The sequence below is a fragment of the Erinaceus europaeus genome, chromosome X (genome assembly GCF_950295315.1).
Source record: "Erinaceus europaeus chromosome X, mEriEur2.1, whole genome shotgun sequence".
NCBI lineage: Eukaryota > Metazoa > Chordata > Mammalia > Eulipotyphla > Erinaceidae > Erinaceus > Erinaceus europaeus.
Genome location: NC_080185.1, coordinates 875,918 through 896,190, shown reverse-complemented (window position 1 = coordinate 896,190; position 20,273 = coordinate 875,918). Strand labels below are relative to the sequence as shown.

General features: G+C 49.2%; 2 protein-coding genes across 7 annotated transcripts in view; one reads left to right on the top strand and one right to left on the bottom strand.

The window, feature by feature from the left end:
- F8 (coagulation factor VIII) overlaps nt 1-20,273 on the bottom strand; it is a 132,048-nt gene that overhangs the window by 8,162 nt on the left and 103,613 nt on the right. For 3 of the 6 annotated variants that reach the window (XM_007538215.3, XM_060182862.1, XM_060182863.1), the window contains exons 22-24: nt 19,579-19,734; nt 914-1,058; nt 368-516 (exon numbers count right to left, since the gene is read on the bottom strand). In XM_007538215.3, coding sequence (XP_007538277.1) covers nt 368-516; nt 914-1,058; nt 19,579-19,734 — 450 coding nt within the window. Of the gene's footprint in view, nt 1-250; nt 517-913; nt 1,059-2,175; nt 2,747-19,578; nt 19,735-20,273 lie in introns of those variants that run through there. The other 3 variants (XR_009547490.1, XM_060182864.1, XM_060182865.1) reach the window with 3 other exon arrangements.
- On the top strand, nt 2,907-4,573 carry F8A1 (coagulation factor VIII associated 1). The gene has a single exon (XM_060183208.1). The coding sequence runs from the start codon at nt 2,998-3,000 to the stop codon at nt 4,225-4,227; it is 1,230 nt and encodes a 409-aa protein (XP_060039191.1). The 5' UTR covers nt 2,907-2,997; the 3' UTR covers nt 4,228-4,573.

Sequence of the window (20,273 nt, the reverse complement as noted above, 5' to 3'; positions counted from 1 at the left end):
AGTTGCGAGAGTTTCTGAGTTCGAGAGTAAGGGAGAGGGTTCCTGAGTTCCAGAGAAAAAGAAAGTGCTTGCGCCGCCGCAAAGAGACAGCAGAGTTCTGTTTGGTGATTAGTTTGTCTTAGTTTGTGAATCGTTGTTCGTGAATAAAGAAATACAGCTTCCCTGCCCAGCCGTTGTCTCCGCGTCTCTGTTACCCGCCCGTGAAGCTAGACCTGCCAGCAAGAGCCTCCGAAACTTTAACAACAGCCACCCACAGCAAACCTGCTGTGACACTCCTGGAACAACAGCCAGGTGACAGGAATGTACGGGCTCTTCCTATTCTACTCCTTCCTCTGTGTCAGAGAATGGCGGGTCTGTCACCTCTTACCTGGGGTCTCCAGGCATTCATCCTCCCCTGCAGGTGAAGTCTGGCTTGTGAAGGGGGCCAGGCGGCAAAGACGCTATGTAAGTAGGACGAGGCAGTAACCTGTGCATCCTGGATCGCGTTGCTCTGCATCCCCAGCGGCATGCTGCAGCCTCAAAGAAATGAAAAGAGAGCGCCGTTACGAGAACAAGCCCTGGCCTAAGTGCCACTGGCCTGTGCCCACCAAGCCCCAGGGCTGTGCCATCATTTGCCAGCATTCACTTCTGCACAGCTTCTGTCACTGCTAGCGAGCACTCCCACTTGGACCACAGCGCAGTTGCGTCCTCACTGCGAGCACACACGCAGAAAGCAGTTACCGCTTTCTAGTCAGCCCTGCTCAGCTTGCTTTGACAGTGCCTCACCTTGCTGAAGCAGCCGAGTGATCCGGGACTGTGCTGGTCTGAGTGTGAATTTAACGTGCCAGGAAATGCCCAAGCCTTGGGGAAACTACCACGGCTGCACATTCTACTCATGGCGGGGAGAGGAGACACGGAGCGGCTTGACACTTACTGTTTAAGTCACAGCCCATCAACTCCATGCGGAGAGTACTGCGCACGCTGTAATGTGTTGGGTGCAAACGGATGTACCGAGCGATAATCGGAGGGTCAAAAACATTGTGTTTGATTGCAGATGAATCCAGATTGCCAAAGAAGACCTGGAGGAGGGGAGCACAGGCTCATGGAAGGTGAAGAGAGACAGCCACTTCCTCCCAATACCTTTCTTCTACTCTTCTTTTCTTTCTTTCCTTTTTTGTAACCAGAGCATTTCTCAGCTCTGGCTTATGGTGCTGCTGCAGGGGATTGAATCTGGGGGTCTGGAGCCTCAGGCAAGAGCATCTGTTTGCATAACCATTATGCTGCCCACCCCACCCTTTTCCTTCTAATCTCGCTTTCTCAACCAAGTTCAATATGCAACAGAACCCTGGCTGGACAGACATTAGGATGGAGCACTTGGAATGAATCATACCAAGCCACAGAGTGGGCCAGGGAGATGAGGTGTGCACAAGCGAAGCAGTCTTTTACTTAGTAATTCTCCTAAAGGCTCCCGAGCAGTGAGGAAGTCACCGAGGGCTTTGCCTACTCCAGTGTGGGCCACAGAGCGGCTGCAGCAGAGTCCCCAGGAGCAGTGAGAAAGGCAGTGTCCTGGGTCCCACCCAGATAGACTGAATCACAACTTGAACCTGCTGCTGCTACTGCTGTTTTGCCGTTGCCAGCACTTCGCTGCTCTGGGCTGGTTCTAATTCTCGTCTATCATAAATAAACCTGTTTTTAAAAGAAACAGTGGAAGAGAGAGAGACTACAGAATACCAAGAAGTAGACTCAAACATGCAGAGGAGAGAGGATCTGGGCTAGAATAGACAATAAACTCACTGTCGATTTAAGATGATGGGGAAGAAAGGCACAGAAGGAATGAAGGACCTGTGTGTGAAATAAAAGATTCCATCAAAAGTTTGAATCTAAGAATGATAGGAATTTCTGAGGAGAGGACAAAGTGAGGGAAACGGAAGCGTTATTCAAGGAAATCATAGCACTATCCTGACCAATGGGAAGCAAAGTGCTGCACCAGGACCAATGAGAACTAAGCACCAGCACCTGGACCAATGGGAAGCGAGCTGCAGATTCTGCTGGGAAGAGGAGCCTGGGAAAGCCTTGGTCCGGGGTCCTCATTCCTTGGGTCCCCGCAGTTGAGCCGTGGGACCAAGCTGCCCTAGGTGCAGCGCTCCAGAGGGAAGGTCGCAGCGCGCACACCTGACCCCCCCAGCCACCTGGGGCCTGCTGGCGACCATCACCTAGTCTCTGGCCATGCCGTCTCCTTGCCAAGTCTATAAGTGCAGCCGCAGGTGCACCCATCACCCCCGCGGGTGGACGTCCACAATCATTGGGCGCAGGCCATGAGCTGCCCCCCGCCCAGGTCCCTCCTCAGCCAACCAGGAGGCCGAGATCCCGGACCCACTCCTGCAAGCGCCAACACGCTTGTCACTGAAGGCCCCGGCCGCCTGTGCGCGTTTCTGCGCCTTGGCCTGGGTCGGGGGTAGCGGTGGTCATCACCATGAGCGCGTCTTCCTTGGGTCGTGGGGGTGGGGTGGGGTGCGGTGTGTGTGGGGGGGACAGCCGTCTCGGGAGGAGCCGGGGCGCGCCGGATGACGCCAGGCACCACGCCCGCCAGATGACGTAGGCGCGAGGGGACGCGGAAGCGCCCCATCGCGTCTGCGACCCAGGCGCGCGGGGGCCCGCTCGCGAGGTTTCGTCGTTCGGGTGACGAGAGCCACGCGTGCGCGGGGCGACCCTCCGCGGGCCACGCAGGTACCAGCCCTCTCCCCGCCGCCAGGAGGCGCCCGGCGCAGACGCGGCGAGGCAGCCGACCCCGCCCCGCCGCTCAGGCCCCGCCCCCGCACACGCGTGGCTCTCGTCACCCGGGCGACGAAACCTCGCGAGGGCCTCCTCCCACCCCCACCCCCACCCCCCCCCCCGCGCGCCTGGGTCGCAGACGCGGCGGGGCGCGCCCGCGTCCCCTCGCGCCTACGTCATCCGGCCGGCGCGGCGCCTGGCGTCATCCGGCGCGCCCGCCAGCGCCCGAGCCGTGTCGCGCCGAAGATGGCGGCGCCGACGGGGTCCGGCCCGGGCGGCGGCGGCCCGGGCTCCGAGGCCGGCGACTTCCTGGCGCGCTACCGGCAGGTGTCCAGCAAGCTCAAGAAGCGGTTCCTGCGCAAGCCGAACGTGGCGGAGGCGAGCGAGCAGTTCGCGCAGCTGAGCCGCGAGCTGCGCGCGCAGGAGTGCCTGCCCTACGCCGCGTGGTGCCAGCTGGCCGTGGCGCGCTGCCAGCAGGCGCTCTTCCACGGGCCCGGAGAGGCGCTGGCGCTGGCCGAGGCCGCGCGCCTCTTCCTGCGCCAGGAGTGCGACGCGCGCCAGCGCCTGGCCTGCCCCGCCGCCTACGGGGAGCCGCTGCAGGCCGCCGCCGCCGCCCTGGGCGCCGCCGTGCGTCTGCACCTCGAGCTGGGCCAGCCGGCCGCCGCCGCCGCCCTTTGCCTCGAGCTGGCCGCCGCCCTGCGCGACCTGGGCCAGCCGGCCGCCGCCGCCGGCCACTTCCTGCGCGCCGCCCAGCTGCACCTGCCGCAGCTGCCCCTGGCCGCGCTGCAGGCCCTCGGCCACGCCGCCTCCTGCCAGCTGCTGGCGCGAGATTACAGCGGCGCGCTCGCCCTCTTCACGCGCATGCAGCTGCTGGCGCAGGAGCACGGGGCCCTGCCCGGCCGGCCGCACCAGCTGCAGCCTTCGCCGCCCCCGGCCCCGCAGCCCCCGCCGCCCCCGCTGCGTGCGCGCACGCCACCCGCCCCGGCCCCGGGGCACCTCTCCGCACCCGGCGGCGCCGTCCCCGCAGCCTCCCAGGCCGCGCTGCCGCCGCCGCCGCCGCCGCCGCCGCTCCCCGACGCAGACCCCGGCACGCCCTCGCCCTCGCCCTCGCCCGCCAGCGCCGCCCCCATGATGCTGGGCGCCTTCGCCGACGTGCTGGTCCGCTGCGAGGTGTCCCGCGTGCTGCTGCTGCTGCTCCTGCAGCCGCCGCCCGCCAAGCTCCTGCCCGAGCACGCCCACACCTTGGAGAAGTACTCCTGGGAGGCCTTCGACAGCCACAGCCACGACAGTTGCGGCCCGCTGCCCGACGACCTCTTCCTGCTGCTCCAGTCCTTGGTCATGGCCACCCACGAGAAGGACATCGAGGCCGCCCAGGCGCTGCAGGGGGAACTCTGGCCGCTGCTCAGTGCCGAGCAGAACCATCTCCTTCACCTCGTGCTGCAGGAGGCCGTCTGCCCCTCGGGCCAGGGCATCTGAGCTTCCCGGGCCGCCTCTAGTCCTTCGCTGCTCCTCACGCTCTGGCCCTTCCGGTGGACTCTCGCCTCCCTCTTGACCCCGGGCGCCCGGGGCTGGAAGCAGCCCCCCCTGCCCCTTCTCCCCTCCCCCCTTCCCCGCCTCCCCGAGAGACTGCCTCCCACACCCGACCGGCCACTGGAAACCAGCTGGCAGCCCCCGGCCTGGCTCTCTTCCCCCCAGGCCAGCGGCCCCTGCCCAGGAGAATCCCTTCTCTCCTGGCTCCCGCCCCCGCCCCTTTGGCTTCCTCCTGACCACTGGATGTGCCACACCTCTGTCCAAAGGCTTAAACTCTGAATGTTGTGCTGCTTGTCTCTTGGTGGTTCTCTCCTCTCTCTGCGTGGTCGCTTCCTTTGTCCCCGTACGAGCTCTGGGGAAGCCTTGCAGATACTACATCCTGCAGCCACAGGCCCACGTCCTAGACAGGGCGCTGTATATGGACGGCGTCTGTAGAATGGCGAGAGCTGAGCTGTCTGCCCTTTCAACTCCAGGGTTTATTCGTTCCTTTGAGAACTGGGCTGTCCAATATGTATTTTGCAAGTCTTTAATATACTGAATCCACGTGGGTCTTTGTTATTGTGTGATCATATACATGGGAGATCATGTACATGGGAACTCCTTGGTCCCTGAAACTGTGGTGTTTCATTCGAGAACTATATTTCCAAGGTATTTTGCTTCAGGTGTTCCAACTTAGCTGTTTTAAAGACCTTAACGGTCATGAGAGAAGTAACAAAGTCAGAGCACAATCTTGGTTTGTTTTTTTTTTGAAGGGGGCCGGGTGGTGGCACACCTGGTTGAGAGCACATGTTACAGTGCACAAGGAGCTGGGTTTGAGGCCCCCCCCCCCCCCCCGTCCCCATCTTCATTGGAAAACTTTGCAAGTGGTGAAGCAGGTGTCTTATCTGTCTCTTCCCCTCTATCTTCCCCTTCTCTCTTGATTTCTGGCTATGTCTATCCAATAAAGATAATACATTTTAGAGGGTGGGCTATGTGGAGGGTTATCACTGAGTTAAGTGCTTCAAAATGGGTGGGACTTTGGAGGTGACCTTTCTGCCCCATATTCTGCAGTACTGGAGTAGTGAGCAAAAGCCTGAGAGGCACATCTGAAAGACTTGCCATTGCTGACCTCTCAGTCAGCTGCCAGGAAGGGTGTTTGTGGCCCTAGAAGCCCGGGGCAGCTGACTCATCAGTCCTGAGGGCTGGCTCCTCTGCTGGCTGGTTCTGGCCTACTCCCTTCAGCCCAGGCGGCAACTCTCACTCTGAGGATGAGATGTTTGGGGCTGATGGGATTCTGAGAATGTGGCTGCTGTGTGGATTTGGGTTTAAGGCACAGCCTCCTTGGGCCTCAGGCCCAAACTTGAATGGAAGGATGGGGAGAGATTGCCATACAAGCTGGTATCAGGTGTTCAGGTAGAAGTTTAGGAACCACAAAGGCTCTCTTTCCATCTGCCATGTGCTATGGATAGCTGGGCCAAGGCAATTAGGACAGAATATGTCGGCAATATTAAAATGAACACTGGGGAGCCGGGCGGTAGCACAGCGGCTTAAGCACACGTGGCACGAAGCACAAGAGCAGACATAAGGATCCCAGTTCGAGCCCCCGGCTCCCCACCTGCAGGGGAGTCACTTCACAGGTGGTGAAGCAGGTCTGCAGGTGTCTGTCTTTCTCTCCCCTCTCTGTCTTCCCCTCCTCTCTCCATTTCTCTCCTATCCAACAACGATGACATCGATAACAACAACAATAATAGCTACAACAAGGACAACAAAAGAGAAAAAATAAATAAAATTATCACTGACATCTATAATGACTAAAATATTTTTTAAAAGCACTTACCAAGAATCCACTGCTCCTGGAGGCCATTTTTTTCCGTTTTATTGGATAGGACAGAGAGAAATTGAGAGGGGAGGGGAAGATAGAGTGGGGGAGAGAAAGACAGACACCTGTAGTCCTGCTTCACCGCTTGTGAAGTGACCCCCCCCCTGCAGATAGGAAGACGGGGGTTTGAACTGGGATCCTTGCATGGGTCTCTGCACTTTGTACTAGGTGCGCTTAACCCAGTGTGCCATTGCCCGACCCCCCACTTACTCTTTTTTTGTGACCCAGAGGGCGGGCTGTGGAGCCAGCATAGTGGTTTTGCACAAAGACTCATAAGGAATCTTACACATTCTCTTTAAAATCCCTATTTCTCCTAGTCCCAGAACCTCTGGGACTTTGCTTGTATTTTTGATGCTTCTCCTCTCGATCCCCTACCTTGTTAAACTGTGCCACCAGCCACACTATGGTGCCACTGCCTTTTTGTTTCAGGTAGTATCCAGAGACGCCAAGCCTGAGATATCAACCTTCCAACTTCAATAATCTGATGAGACCTTTCCTAATGTGGGACTATCCAGTTCCATTTCAGGTGGTGCATTCTCTAACAAAGTTACCATCCCTAGATATAGGCTAGGTAGCCTAGGGGATTGGGTCCATGTATAGAGGCGTCCATAAGTCAGGGCCAACTATATACCTCGAAGTAGAAGTGCTTAATGGCCTCTGTGGTTAGACATAGTCCTAATAAACTTGGCAATCTAGTAGAATGGCCTCTAGAAGGCACTGTAATTTTTCTTTTATTTATTTAAATTAAAAAAAAAATCCCTTTTGTTGCCCTTGTTTTTTATTGTTATAGTTGTTATTATTATTGTTGCTATTGATGTTGTTGTTGTTGGATAGGACAGAGAGAAATGGAGAGAGGAGGGGGAGAGAAAGACACCTGCAGACCTGCTTCACCGCTTGGAAGCGACTCCTGGTAGGGAGCCGGGGGCTCGAACCAGGATCTTTACATTGGTCCTTGCACTTCGCACCACAGGCGCTTATCTACTGCCCAACTCCTGGCACTAATTTTTCATAACAACCAGCCAAAAAGATCTGTGTACACCTATGTTCATAGTAGCACAATCCATAACAACTAAAACCTGGAAACAAACCAGGTGCCCAACAACAGGTGAGTGGCTGAGAAAGCTCTGGTCTATATACACAATGGAATATTATGCAGCTATGAAGAACAATGAACCCACCTTCTCTGACCATCTTGGATGGAGTTAGAAGGAAATAATGTTAAGTGAGCTAAATCAAAAAAGACAAAAGATGAGTATGGGATGACCCCACTCATAAACAGAAGTTGAGAAAGAACAGAAAGGGAAACTCAAAACAGGATCTGACTGAGTTTGGAGTAGGGCACCAAAGTAAAAATCTCTGGGTGGAAGGTGAGAGTTGATGTTCAGCTTTACTGGGGGGGTGGGGGTGGAGAAGAGGGGGATCACAGCACAGTCCTTTAGTGGTGGGAATGGTGTAGATGTACACTCCTATTGTAGTCTCATGAGTCACTATTTAATACGAGAGGGGAAAAACTGATAGAATATTTTAAACCTTTTAATGCACAGACCATAGACTGAGTATATGTTCTTTCAATCTAAGCACTTAAGACTTCAAATGTGTAATCAGACTGAATTTTAACAGTGGTCTCAAATTGTTAATACATTTTAAAAAGACTATTCCCTTTTGTTGCCCTTGTTGTTTTATTGTTGTAGTTATTGTTGTTGTTGTTGTTGATGTTGTTGTTGGATAGGACAGAGAGAAATGGAGAGAGGAGGGGAAGACAGAGAGGGGGAGAGAAAGACAGACACCTGCAGACCTGCTTCACCGCCTGTGAAGTGACTCCCCTGCAGGTGGGGAGCCAGGGGCTCGAACAGGAATCCTTATGCCGGTCCTTGCGCTTTGTGCCACCTGCACTTTGTGATCGCTGCACTGCCGCCTGATTCCCAATACATTTCTAATAATGACTTGTTCTTTGAAATGTTGACTCTTCTAAAAGCTTAGACCTGGGAGAATAGAAGCAACCGGTGGTGTTACTTTCTAAGACACAGCTATGGGGAGTCGGGCTGTAGCGCAGCGGGTTAAGCGCAGGTGGCGCAAAGCACAAGGACCGGCATAAGGATCCCGGTTCGAACCCTGGCTCCCCACCTGCAGGGGAGTCGCTTCACAGGCGGTGAAGCAGGTCTGCAGGTGTCTATCTTTCTCTCCTCCTCTCTGCCTTCCCCTCCTCTCTCCATTTCTCTCTGTCCTATCCAACAATGACAACAACAATAATAACTACAATAATAAAACAACAAGGGCAACAAAAGGGAATAAATAAATAAAATAAAATATTAAAAAAAGACACAGCTATATTAAACTATTTTTGTATTATCTATTTACTTATTGGATAAAAGCAGAAATCAAGAGGGGTGGGGGAAGTAGAGGGGGGAGAGACAGACACCTGGAGCACTACGTGACTCTTCACAAAGCTCCCCCCCCTGCAGGTGGGGACTGGGGCCTTGAACTTGGGTCTTTGCGCACTGTAACATATGCACTAAACCAATTCAAGCTGAGTTGATGTCAGACACCAGTCCTGAGTTCAGAGGAGGGGGACCAAGGCCCCTGACGTCGGAAGCCACCTGGACCTCAGTAGCCCTTTTGCAGGCATCAAAGTGACACTGCACAGACACTGCTCAGCACTGGACCTCAGATGGAAGGGCTCAGCAAATGCTGGTCATCATTTCACATTAGCTCTCAAGTCTGGGCTGTTATTATGTCCAATTAGCATTTAAATTAGTGCAGGGGCCGGGTGCGCCACCACCCGGCCCCTGCACTAATTTTTCTAATCAATTACTACTTAGACCTAGGCTTCCTCCTCTCCTACCCCTACTTCACATCCCTCAATCATGTTATCTATTCAACTAACTACATAAAATAAAGTAAGAGATAGCTTCTAATCTCTTCTGATAGCATCAACATTATTGCCACCCCTTGATAATGTTTAGGGAAAAAAGTATACAATTGGCCAAGAGATACACTGGAAAAACTATATATCAACTAAAGGACAATTACTGTCTCTATGACAACTTTTAGCAGAATCATCAAGACAAGTCAATGCAGTAAACCTTGAGGCTAGCTTAGACCCCACTAAAATCCTAGGGGTATTTCCTCCCCAACTTGAGGCCAGACCCCATTGACCAATTTGGATAAACAAATGGCAATGCTTTCACAGCTGAGAGAATACCAAGCTCATCAGATAAAGAAGGGATCACAAAAGCTGGAAAAGGACAAGAGACGGGTTCACTTACTGATGGCCCTTTTGGCTACCACCTGACCACCCTATCACCTGGGGCCAAAGTCAGGGTATCCTAGAATTCCCCTGTAGATAAAATGGGCCTAGACCTCTCTCTCCACCATCACTGGTCACTTCCATCAGGAACATCATCACAAGCCCTCTTGTGGGCCTCTCTAGGAGCTCGTCCTCACTATAAAGTAGCAAAGGTCCACCCCATCAGCTGGGGCCCTATTTAAGGAGTCCTGAGATTCCCAAACAGACATGATGGGCCTAGACCTCAACTAGATCCCTTTCTCCATTGTTACAGGCCAACTCCATCAGGAACAACAAAATAGACCCGTTTGTGGGTCCCCCATAGGACCCTGCCCTCACCTTGGATCAACAATGGTAGAGAATGTTCCATCCTCCGAAGGGAGGTTGGACAACATACTCTATGCTACACATGAGGAAGATGGGTCCTAAATTGGGGCAGCTTGGAACGTTCCTACTCATGACCACAGAATGTGAACTCAGATCTACAGGGATGCAGAGATCACATAGGCTCCTAAGCTGAATATGGGCCCCAGATCAGATCAAATCGATGGGGTTTACAGTCAACAATATTTATACACCTTTCCCATATTTGGGAGCTACTCTCTTCCCTGACCTAGCTTTCTGGTCCTTTTTCCAGCCATGACATCATCTCCCCAGACAATAACTTGGATCCACCTGCATATCAGATTTCAGGCTCGGGAAAAAAAAAACAAAACTACAGCCACAGGCCCTTTGGAATATAACTAAAATATGTCTACTAGCTATCTACAAAATGGAGGACCTCCCCGACTCTTCATCTGCACTATTCCAGCCTTTAGGTTCATATTTGTTCAATAATTTGTTTGGCTTTGCATGTTAACTCTCTTTTCAGCCACCATGTTCCAGATGCCAGCAGGATGCCAACCAGACTTCCCTGGACAGACGACCCCACCAATATGTCCTGGAGCTCCACTTCCCCAGAGCCCCACACTACTAGGGAAAGTGAGAGGCAGGCTGGGAGTATGAATAGACCAGTCAGTGCTCATGTTCAGTGGGAAAGCAATTATAGAAGCCAGACCTTCCACCTTCTGCACCCCACAATGATCTTGGATCCATACTCCTAGAGGGTTAAAGAACAGGAAAGCTATCAGGGGAGGGGATGGGATATGGAAATCTGGTGGTGGGAATTGTGTGGCGTTGTACCCCTCTTATCCTATGGTTTTGTCAGGGTTTCCTTTTTATAAAAAAAATAATAAAGTAGCAGTGGTAAGGACTGCCCCACTCTCTGAAGGGAAGCAGGGCCATCCTACTCTGTCACTTAAAGAAGAGGGGTCCTGAATTGAGTGCAGCCTAGAATGTTCCCAGCTGTGACCATGGACTGTGAGCTCAGACTGACAGGGACTCGGAGGTTGCACAGGCTTCTATGCTACATGTGAATAGACATGGGTCCTGGATTAGATTGAAATGGTAAACAGTTAACTATGTTCATATATTTTCTTCAAGTTTGGAAGCTACTCTGCCCTAGTCCAGATTTCTAGCCCTATTCTCAATTCTGACACCATCTTCCCAGACAATATGTTTATCCCACCTCCATGTTAACTAGTAAGCTCAAGCAAAGATCACTAAAATCATAGGCTCCAAGGAACATACCTAAAATAGATTCCGAGTTTCTTACCACCCTGAAAACCCTATTCTCACTTGCTCTATTCATATTTTCTGGTTCCTATTTATTAAACATTTTGTCCTGTATCATAACTTACTGTGTTTTAGACACCAAGTTGCAGATGATACTATGACTCCATTCAGAACTCCATGGGTGGAAGACCTCACCAATGTTCCCCAGAGCCTCCCCTCCCCAGAGCCCTACCGCACTAGGGAAAGATAGAAACAGGCTGGGGTTGTGGGTCAATCTGCTAACACCCACATCCTGCAGTTAAGTAATTACAGAAGCAAGACTTCATACCTGCACCCCAAAAAGAATTTGGTCCATATTCCCAGAGGGGGAGAAATATTAAGGGAAAGTGCTAGAGGGCTCTGAAACCCAATTCCAGTAGCACACAGAGAGGTAAGAGGACAAAAAGAAAGGCATTCAGAAGTAGTGATGGGTGTAGCTGTGAATGAAAATGGAAGAGAAGGCAGGATCATAGAAAAAAGGAGGAAATATACTTTCCAGACCTCCGTCTCTGATGCAGTCTCTTCATTAAAAATAAGTCTCTGGTCTCTGTTGCAAAATCTTTGCTCATTCTTGCAACTTTAAACATGTTAAAAACAACTCTTAACTCCAAGTCCATTCAAAACCAGGTTTTCAGGTCTGGGTCTACCTTGCCCATCCCCCCTTTAAATTTCTTGGGGGATTAATGTTTTACATTCAACAGTAAATACAATAGTTTGTACATGCATAACATTTCTCAATTTTCCATACAACAACACAACCCCCACTAGGGCCTCTGTCATCCCTTGTGGACCTATACTCTCCTCCCCACCTACCCCAGAATCTTTTATTTTGCAACACACCAACTCCAGTTCAGGTTCTACTTGTGTTTTCTCTTCTGATCTTGTTTTTCAACTTCTGCCTGAGAGTGAGAACATCCCATATTCATCCTTCTGTTTCTGACTTATTTCACTTCACATGATTTCTTCAAGCTCCATCCAAGATGGGCTGAAAACGGTGAAGTCACTGTTTTTAATAGCTGAGTAGTATTCCATTGTGTATCTAGACCACAATTTGCTCAGCCACTCATCTGTTGTTGGACACCTGGGTTGCTTCCAGGTTTTGGCTATTACAAATTGTGCTGCTAAGGACTTATGTGTACACAGATCTTTTTGGATGGGTGTGTTTGGTTCCTAAGGATATATCCCCAGGAGAGGAATTGCAGGGTCATAGGGTAGGTCCACTTCTAGCCTTCTGAGAGTTCTCCAGACTGTTCTCCACAGGGGTTGGACCAATTGACATTCCCACCAGCAGTGAAGGAGGGTTCCTCTGACTCTACACCCTCTCCAGCATTTGCTGCTCCTTCCTTTTCTGATGTATGACATTCTCACAGGAGTGAAGTGGTATCTCAGTGTTTGTCTTTATTTGCATTTCTCTGACAATCAAAGACATGGAGCATTTTTTCATGTGTTTCTCAGCCTTTTGGATCTCCTCTGTGATGAATATTCTTTCCATGTCCTCTCCCCATTTTTGGATGGGCTTGTTTGTTTTCTTGTGGTTGAGATTGGCAAACTCTTTATATATGTTGGTTATTAAACTCTTGTCTGATGTATGGCATGTAAAGATCTTTTCTCATTCTGTGAGGGGTTTCTTGGTTTGGGTAGTGGTTTCTGTTGCTGTGCAGAAGCTTTTTAATTTGATGTAGTCCCATAGGTTTATGTTTGCCTTAGTCTTCTTTGTAATTGGATTAGTTTTTTTGATGATGTCTTTAAAATTTATGTGGAAAAGAGTTCTGCCACTATTTTCCTCTAAGTATCTGATAGTTTCTGGTCTGACATTCAAGTCCTTGATCCACTTGGAATTTACTTTGGTGTTTGGTGAAATATAGTGGTTCAGTTTCATTCTTCTGCATGTTTCAACCTATTTTTTCCAACATCATTTGTTGAAGAGACTCCCCTTTCCCCATTTAATAGTCTGGGCACTCTTTTGAAGAGCCAACATTTACTTTCGTTGATCTTTTTTATGGTTTTCTTATTTTCAATGTTATTTATTTCTGTCCTAACTTTAGTGATTTCTGTCCTTCTGGTTGCTTTAGGGTCCCTTTGTTGTTCTTCTTCTAGGTCTTTAAGGTGTGCAATCAGGTTGTTTATTTGTGCTTTTTCTTGTTTCCTAATGTGTGCTTGTGTGGCTATGAACTTCCCTCTCAGTACTGCCTTAGCTGTGTCTCAAATATTTTGATAGCTTGTTTCTTCATTTTCATTGAACTCTTGAAACATTTTGATTTCTTCCTTTATTTCCTCTTGGACCCAGTAGTTGTTAAGTAGTGTACTGTTGAGCTTCCACATTTTGGGACTATTACTAATCTTTTGTTGATTGTTAAGTGTTAGTTTAATTCCACTGTGGTCTGAGAAGATGCTTGGGATGGTTTCAATGCTCTTGAATTCGCTGATGCTGTCTTTGTGGCCTAACATATGTTCTATCCTTGAGAATGACCCATGTGGACTTGAGTAGAATGTGCATTCCAGTTTCTTGGGGTGAATGACTCTGAAAATGTCCAATAGTTCTAATTTATCTATCTACTCATTTAGCTCCCTCATGTCTTTATTGATTTTCTGCCTGGGTGATCTGTCAAGTTGAGAGAGTAGGATGTTGAAGTCCCCTACTATGACTGTGTTGCTGTTAATATATTGCTGTAGCTCTTTCAGTAGATGTTTGATGTATTTAGATGGCTTCTCATTGGGTGCATAGATGTTAATAATTGTTAAGTCTTCTTGATTGACTGATCCTTTGAGCATTAAGTAATGTCCATCCCTATCTTTTTTAAATTTTTTTATTTTAAAATCGATTGTGTCAGATATGAGAATAGCTGTTTCTGCCCTTTTTTGTGGGCCATTGGCTTGTATGATAGTTTTCCATCCTTTCACTTTGAGTCTGTGTTTGGCTTGTTGAGTTAGGTGGGTTTCCTGTAAACAGCATATGGTTGGGTTGTATTTTCTGATCCATCTTCCTACTCTGTGCCTTTTGATAGGTGAATTCAGGCCATTGACATTTATTGATATCATAGATTGAAGATATTTTAACACCATTCTTGTAGATTTTTAGAGTGTTCTGATATATATGGCATATTTATGGTGGTCTGACTGTTTATAGGAGACCTTTCAGAACTTCTTTTAGGGCAGGCTTGGTGATAATTGATTCTTTCATGCTCAAGAGTCCAATGCTTTATACATTGTGCCACCTCCCGGACCACAGTAGTTGATTCTTTCAACTGTTGCTTGTCTGAGACAGTTTTTATGCCTCCATCTAGTCTGAATGACAGTCTATCAGGCTATAGTAGTTTTGGTTGAAAGCCTTTCTCATTGAGCACTTGATAGATATCTTGCCAGTCCCTTGTGGCCTTTAGTGTTTGTGTGGAAAAATCTGCTGGTAATCTCAGGGGTTTTCCTCTGTAGGTGACTCTTTGTTTTCTCCTCACCCTTCAGGAATCTTTCTTTATCCTTATTCCTTTCCATTATAAATATGATGTGTCTTGGTGTCTTTAAATCTGTGTTATTTTTGAGACCCTGTGGGCTTTTTGAACCCTTATGTCTTTTGTGTTGTCTAGACTAGGGAAGTTCTCATCTATTATGTCCTGTAGAATGCTTTCCTCCCCTCCCTTTCTTCCTATGGTAAGCCAATAATGCGTATATTATTTCTTTTGAAGTCACCCCATGTCTCTGTTGTTGTTTTCAATATCTTAATCTCTTTTTCAGATCTCTTACTTCTTAGTTGTCTCTAATTTGTCCTCAATCTTGCTAATTCTGTTTTATGTCTCATTTATTCTATTCTATCCTCTCTCTCTCTCTCTCTCTCTCTCTGCTGTTTTCTGTAATTCAGCTATTTTGTTACCCTGTTCTGATACTGTATTAGCTTGTTCAGCTAGTTGTGCTTTTAGCTCAGCTATTTTAGCTTTCAGCTCTCAAATTACCTCAAGATAGTGTTTTCTTTCAGAGTTTCATTTGTTGTTTTCCTATTTCTAATGACTTGCAAACTCTTCACTCCGTGACTAATTCCTCAATTAGCATTTGGATGTTGATCTCATTCTTCTGTGCCTTTGGGGGGCTTTTAGCTGGACTTTTGTCCTGGTTCATTTCTCTAATGTTTCTTCTTGGTTTAACCGTCATATATAGTATGTTATGAGGTCCCTTTCTCTGTACTTTTCAATCTACTGATCACTCTAGCCTGGATTGACTTGTATCTAAGTAAGGTACTTAAAGAGTACACATTTGCGGAAATTAACAGTTGTTTCAATGTTATCTCAATCCCTGAGTTAAAGCACAGTGGCTGTTAAAGTTTATTTTATTCTTTTTTTTTTCTTCCTTGTAGGCTATGGGAGCCTGAGGGCTTTTTTTTTAACTATAAGTAGACTTTTTACCTTAATCACTCACTCCTGATGAAGAGATAAATCAGGGTGAGGGAGAGATAGCACAGTGGTTATGCGCAGAGACTCCCACACCCTGAGAATCCAAAGCCCCGGCCTCGATTCAGCTGCTCTTCTAGCAGCCAGAGCCAAGCTGGAAGCACTTGGCCCTATGAGTTTCCAAACAGGTCCCGTTCATACTCTGTGGTTTCTGTGGTAGTTTTTCACGGTGTCTCCCCAGTTCATCAGGAGAACAACTATACAGCCCCACCTCTATCCCACTAGGGTATAGATCTTCTCCTGAGTTTCCCGGCCAGTTATCTACCCCCCAATGTCAGAACGGGGCCTTTTGTATACTGCTCCAGCCTCTGAGGGGCAGTAGCAATGGAGATTCACAGTTACATTTAGTGAGCCTTAGGGGACCCCACTCCTCCCTTCAGCAGTCTTTTTGTTGGTAAAACAGATCGTAGGTGGCACTTCAACTGGCAAACTGCTGGGCTGTTACCAGCCGGTTGGAAGCAGATATGGACTTTAGCCCCAGGAGTCTCTCCTTAGGCTCCTCTCTGTCCATGAGACACACTTGTTTGCATTCACCGGTAATTTGGTGGGTTCCCAAAGTAGTTCTAGTCCTGTCTTGTTGTGGTCCCAGATGGCTTCCTTTGATATTTCTTGTTGACCAGGAAAGGAGAGGAGAGAAACGCAGCTGCTGCTACTCTGTAGCCCTAATTCATAACTATTAGTTTTTAGATTGACTTCTCTCTCATCTTCTTCTCATCTTACAGAGAAATTCCTATCACCCGCCCAAGCTGGTTTCCGCGCAGGAAGATCTACCTGCGAACAAGCCCTGGCCCTCTCAACATTGAAAATGGATTCCAGAAGAATTTAAAGACGGGTGCTGTCTCTGATGATCTCACAGCAGCCTATGACATGGTCTGGCACCGTGGTCTCCTAGTCAAGATCTCAAGATGCCTGCCTCCATGGGTGGCCAACACTATATCGTTTCTTCTCCAAAACAGAAGATTCCGGGTGCATCTGGGTGACAAGTCTAGCAGATGGAGACCTGTCTCAAGTGGCCTCCCCCAGGGCTCTGTTCTGGCTCCTACGCTATTTAATATTTACATCAATGACCTCCCAGAAACTTGTTCAAGGAAGTTCATCTACGCCGATGACATCTGCTGTGCAACTCAGGCATCAAAGTTCGACATCCTCGAGGAAACACTCACTAAAGACATGTCTCTGATATCTGATTACTGTAAAAGATGGCGACTAATCCCTGGCACTGCAAAAACGGTATCATCTGTTTTCCATCTACACCATGCCTCGGCCTCGCGTGAGCTTAATGTGCAGCTTGGCGGTACGAGAACCCGGCATGAAGCCCAGCCAGTCTATCTTGGCATTACTCTCGATCGCACTATGTCATTTCACGAACATCTCATAAAAACTGCAGCAAAGGTGGGCGCGAGGAATAACATCATTGCAAGACTGGCCAGCTCCTCATGGGGCGCGAGCGCTTCCACACTACGATCATCCTCTCTGGCATTATGCTATTCCACTGTAGAATACTGTGCCCCAGTATGGTTCCATAGCCCCCATGTCCACTTGGTCGATTCCAAATTATATTCCTCCATGAGGAATATATAATTTCTGGAACCATACGTTCCACCCCGGTTCCATGGCTGCCAGTTCTTAGCAACATCGCCCCGCCAGATATTCGTCGGGATGCGGCATCATCTAAGTTCATTTCCCACGTCTGCGCTCGACTGGACCTGCCAATATACGTGGATATCTTCGCCCACCCTGTCCAACGCTTGACGTCTCGTCACCCAATCTGGTCCCCTACGCCTACACTGAACTTCTCTGTTCCAGTCTCTTGGAAACAGAGTTGGCAGTCAGCTGAGGTAAAGAACAAACACCTCATCACAGACCCCTGCAAGCGTCAACCCAGCTTTGACCTAGCACGTTATGATTGGGCCCTCCTCAATCGCTATCGAACAGGCCATGGCCGGTGCGCCGCTATGTTCCATCGCTGGGGAGCCAGAGACGACCCGAACTGCCCCTGCGGCTCCAGACAGACTATGACCCACATAGTCAACGACTGCCACCTCTCCAGATTCAAAGGAGGTCTCGAAACTTGACATCAGGCTCAACCTGACGCTGTTGACTGGCTACGGAAGAAGGGCAAACGCTAGAAGAAGAAGATTGACTTCTGTATTAAAGAGAGAGGGCCAAGACGACCAGGACACCATGCTGGCATGCACAGTCCTGTGGGAGGTGCCCATGGCCTCATGCCTTTCAGTCCACGTTGTCACCTCGTAGGCTACTCTAATTATTAGGGCTAGTGCATCCTTATTAAGTCATTTTATATTTTTAATATGAGAGATCAATTTCACTTATCCATTTTCTTTAATTTTTCCCACCAGGGTTATCACTGGGGATCTATGCCTGTATGACAATTCTACCACTCCAGTGACCATTTATCCCTTTCTCATTTTTAGGATAGAGCTAGAGGAATGGGGGAGGGGAGTGGGAGAGAGACAGAGAGACACCTGCAGACCTGTTCCACCCCTTGTGAAGCCATGTGCGCTTAACCCCCAAGGGCTGATGCACACCATGGCTTCCACCCACTTCTCTTGTGACTGACATGAACCCTCAACTCTATTTACAATTTTCATTCTGCCCGCTACACACATGTCTTTAGTCTACTGCCTGCTGCTTTCCCTGCCTAGCTTCAGGCCTAGCTATAATGCCCACCAGCCAGCTCACCATCTTAGCAGCCCACCTACTCAGCAACTGCATGATTCTGCTACGGGGCAGACTCCTCTCCTGTCTCTGGGGCTCTTGATACTACTACTTTTCTGTTCATACCTTCATGATCACTCTTTTTTGCCCACAAGTAGAAGCTTCTTTTGAAGTGAAGTTTCTAGAAGCTGGGAGTGTTTGTCTCATATGTGCTATCTGTCAAAAGTGCTCTAAAAAGGCTCGCATGTTGTGGGCCGAGTGGTGGTGCAGCGGGTTAAGTGCACACGGCTCTAAGTGCAGGGACCAGCATAAGGATCCTGGTTTGAGCCCGTGGCTCCCCATCATCAGGGGGTTTGCTTCAAGTGTCTGTCTTTCCCTCCTCCTCTCTGTGTTCCCCTCCTCTCTAGATTTCTCTCTGTCCTAGCCAACAGCAATAACAGCAATAGCAATAATAACAACAAGGGCAACAAAAATGGGAAAAATGGCCTCCAGGGGCAGTGGATTCGCACCAAGCCCTAGCAATAACCTTGGAGGCAAATAAATAAATAAATAAATAAATAAATAATAAAAGTAGAGGTCACATAGGCTCCTATGCTGAATGTGGGCCCCAGATCAAATTGATGGGGTTTATAGTCAACAATATTTATACACTTTCCCCATATTTGGGAGCTACTCTCTTCCCTGATCCAGCTTTCTAGCCCTTTTTCCAGCCATGACATCATCTCCCCAGACAATAACCTGGGTCCACCTGCATATCAGATGTCAGGCTCAGGCAAAAACTAATAAAGTCATGGGCTCTTTGAAATAGACATACTAGCTATTTCCAAAAGGTAGACCCCAAATTCTCATCTGCAATATTCCAGCCTTTAGGTTCATGATTAGTCAACAATTTGTATGGCTTTATATGTTAACTTGTTTTCAGCCACCAGGTTCCAGATGCTACCATGATGCCAACCAGACTTCCCCAGACAGATGACCCCACCAATGCATCCTGGAGCTCTGCTTCCTCAGAGCCCTGCCCTATTAGGGAAAGAGAGAGACAGGCTGGGAGTATGGATCGACCTGCCAGCGCCCATGTTCAGTGGGGAAGCAATTACAGAAGCCAGACCTTCCACCTTCTGCATCCCATAATGACCCTGGGTCTATACTCCCAGAGGGATAAATAGGAAAGCTATCAGGGGAGGGGATGGGATACGGAGCTCTGGTGGTGGGAATTGTACCCCTGTTATCCTATGGTCTTGTCAGTGTTTCCATTTTATAAATAATTTTTTAAAAAGCCCCAAATTATCCAGTGGAAAAATAATAAGACCAAAAAAAAAAAAAAACAACAAACAAATAAAAATTGAAAATAAAACAATGTCCTCTTGAAAGTACTAAGAACATACCATTAAGGTCCCGGTGGAATTCCCTCGGTAAGTCTGCCACTTATTTCCATCAAGACTGTACATGATGATGAACTGGGAGATGTAGAGGCTGGAGAGCTTCTGGCGGGCACCCTGGGTCATGATGCCATGAACGATCATTGGTGCTAAAAGGTCCACCTGGGGAGGAAACACTGTATTAGCAGTGCATGTGCCGCCTTCAGAAGGCGGTCACTGCCTGCACCCCCCTGCCCCAACACATACGCAACGATGCCACTGTGAACTAGAGTCACATGTGAGGCTGGGACATGCGTGACGAGTGGGAGAGGGACTTACTTCCTGGCTAAGCAGACCGCTTCCGAGTCACTGAGCCCCAATTTCTCCACACACATCCTTTTGGCGTTTCACGTGGACACGTGACCTCGTGCTTCAGCCACCTCTCCCACACTAGCCCCATGCCAACAGTGGACGAGCCTTCCTCCAAGCACCTCCAGGAACCATTTCTTGGTACTTGACCACGCCCACTTCCCTGCAGGGAGTCAGCGCATCCCAGTACAAGGTCTCCTCGATTACCTATCTGCCTTTTTTTTCACGAACTGAGACCCTGGAGCACCTGGCCTCCCTGTGTCTCAGTCTCTTTATCTGTGAAGGTGCACACAATGACAGGGTGGGTCCCAACGGGTGACATGGCAAGGAAGGCCAGCTGCATCCCTTTCTGT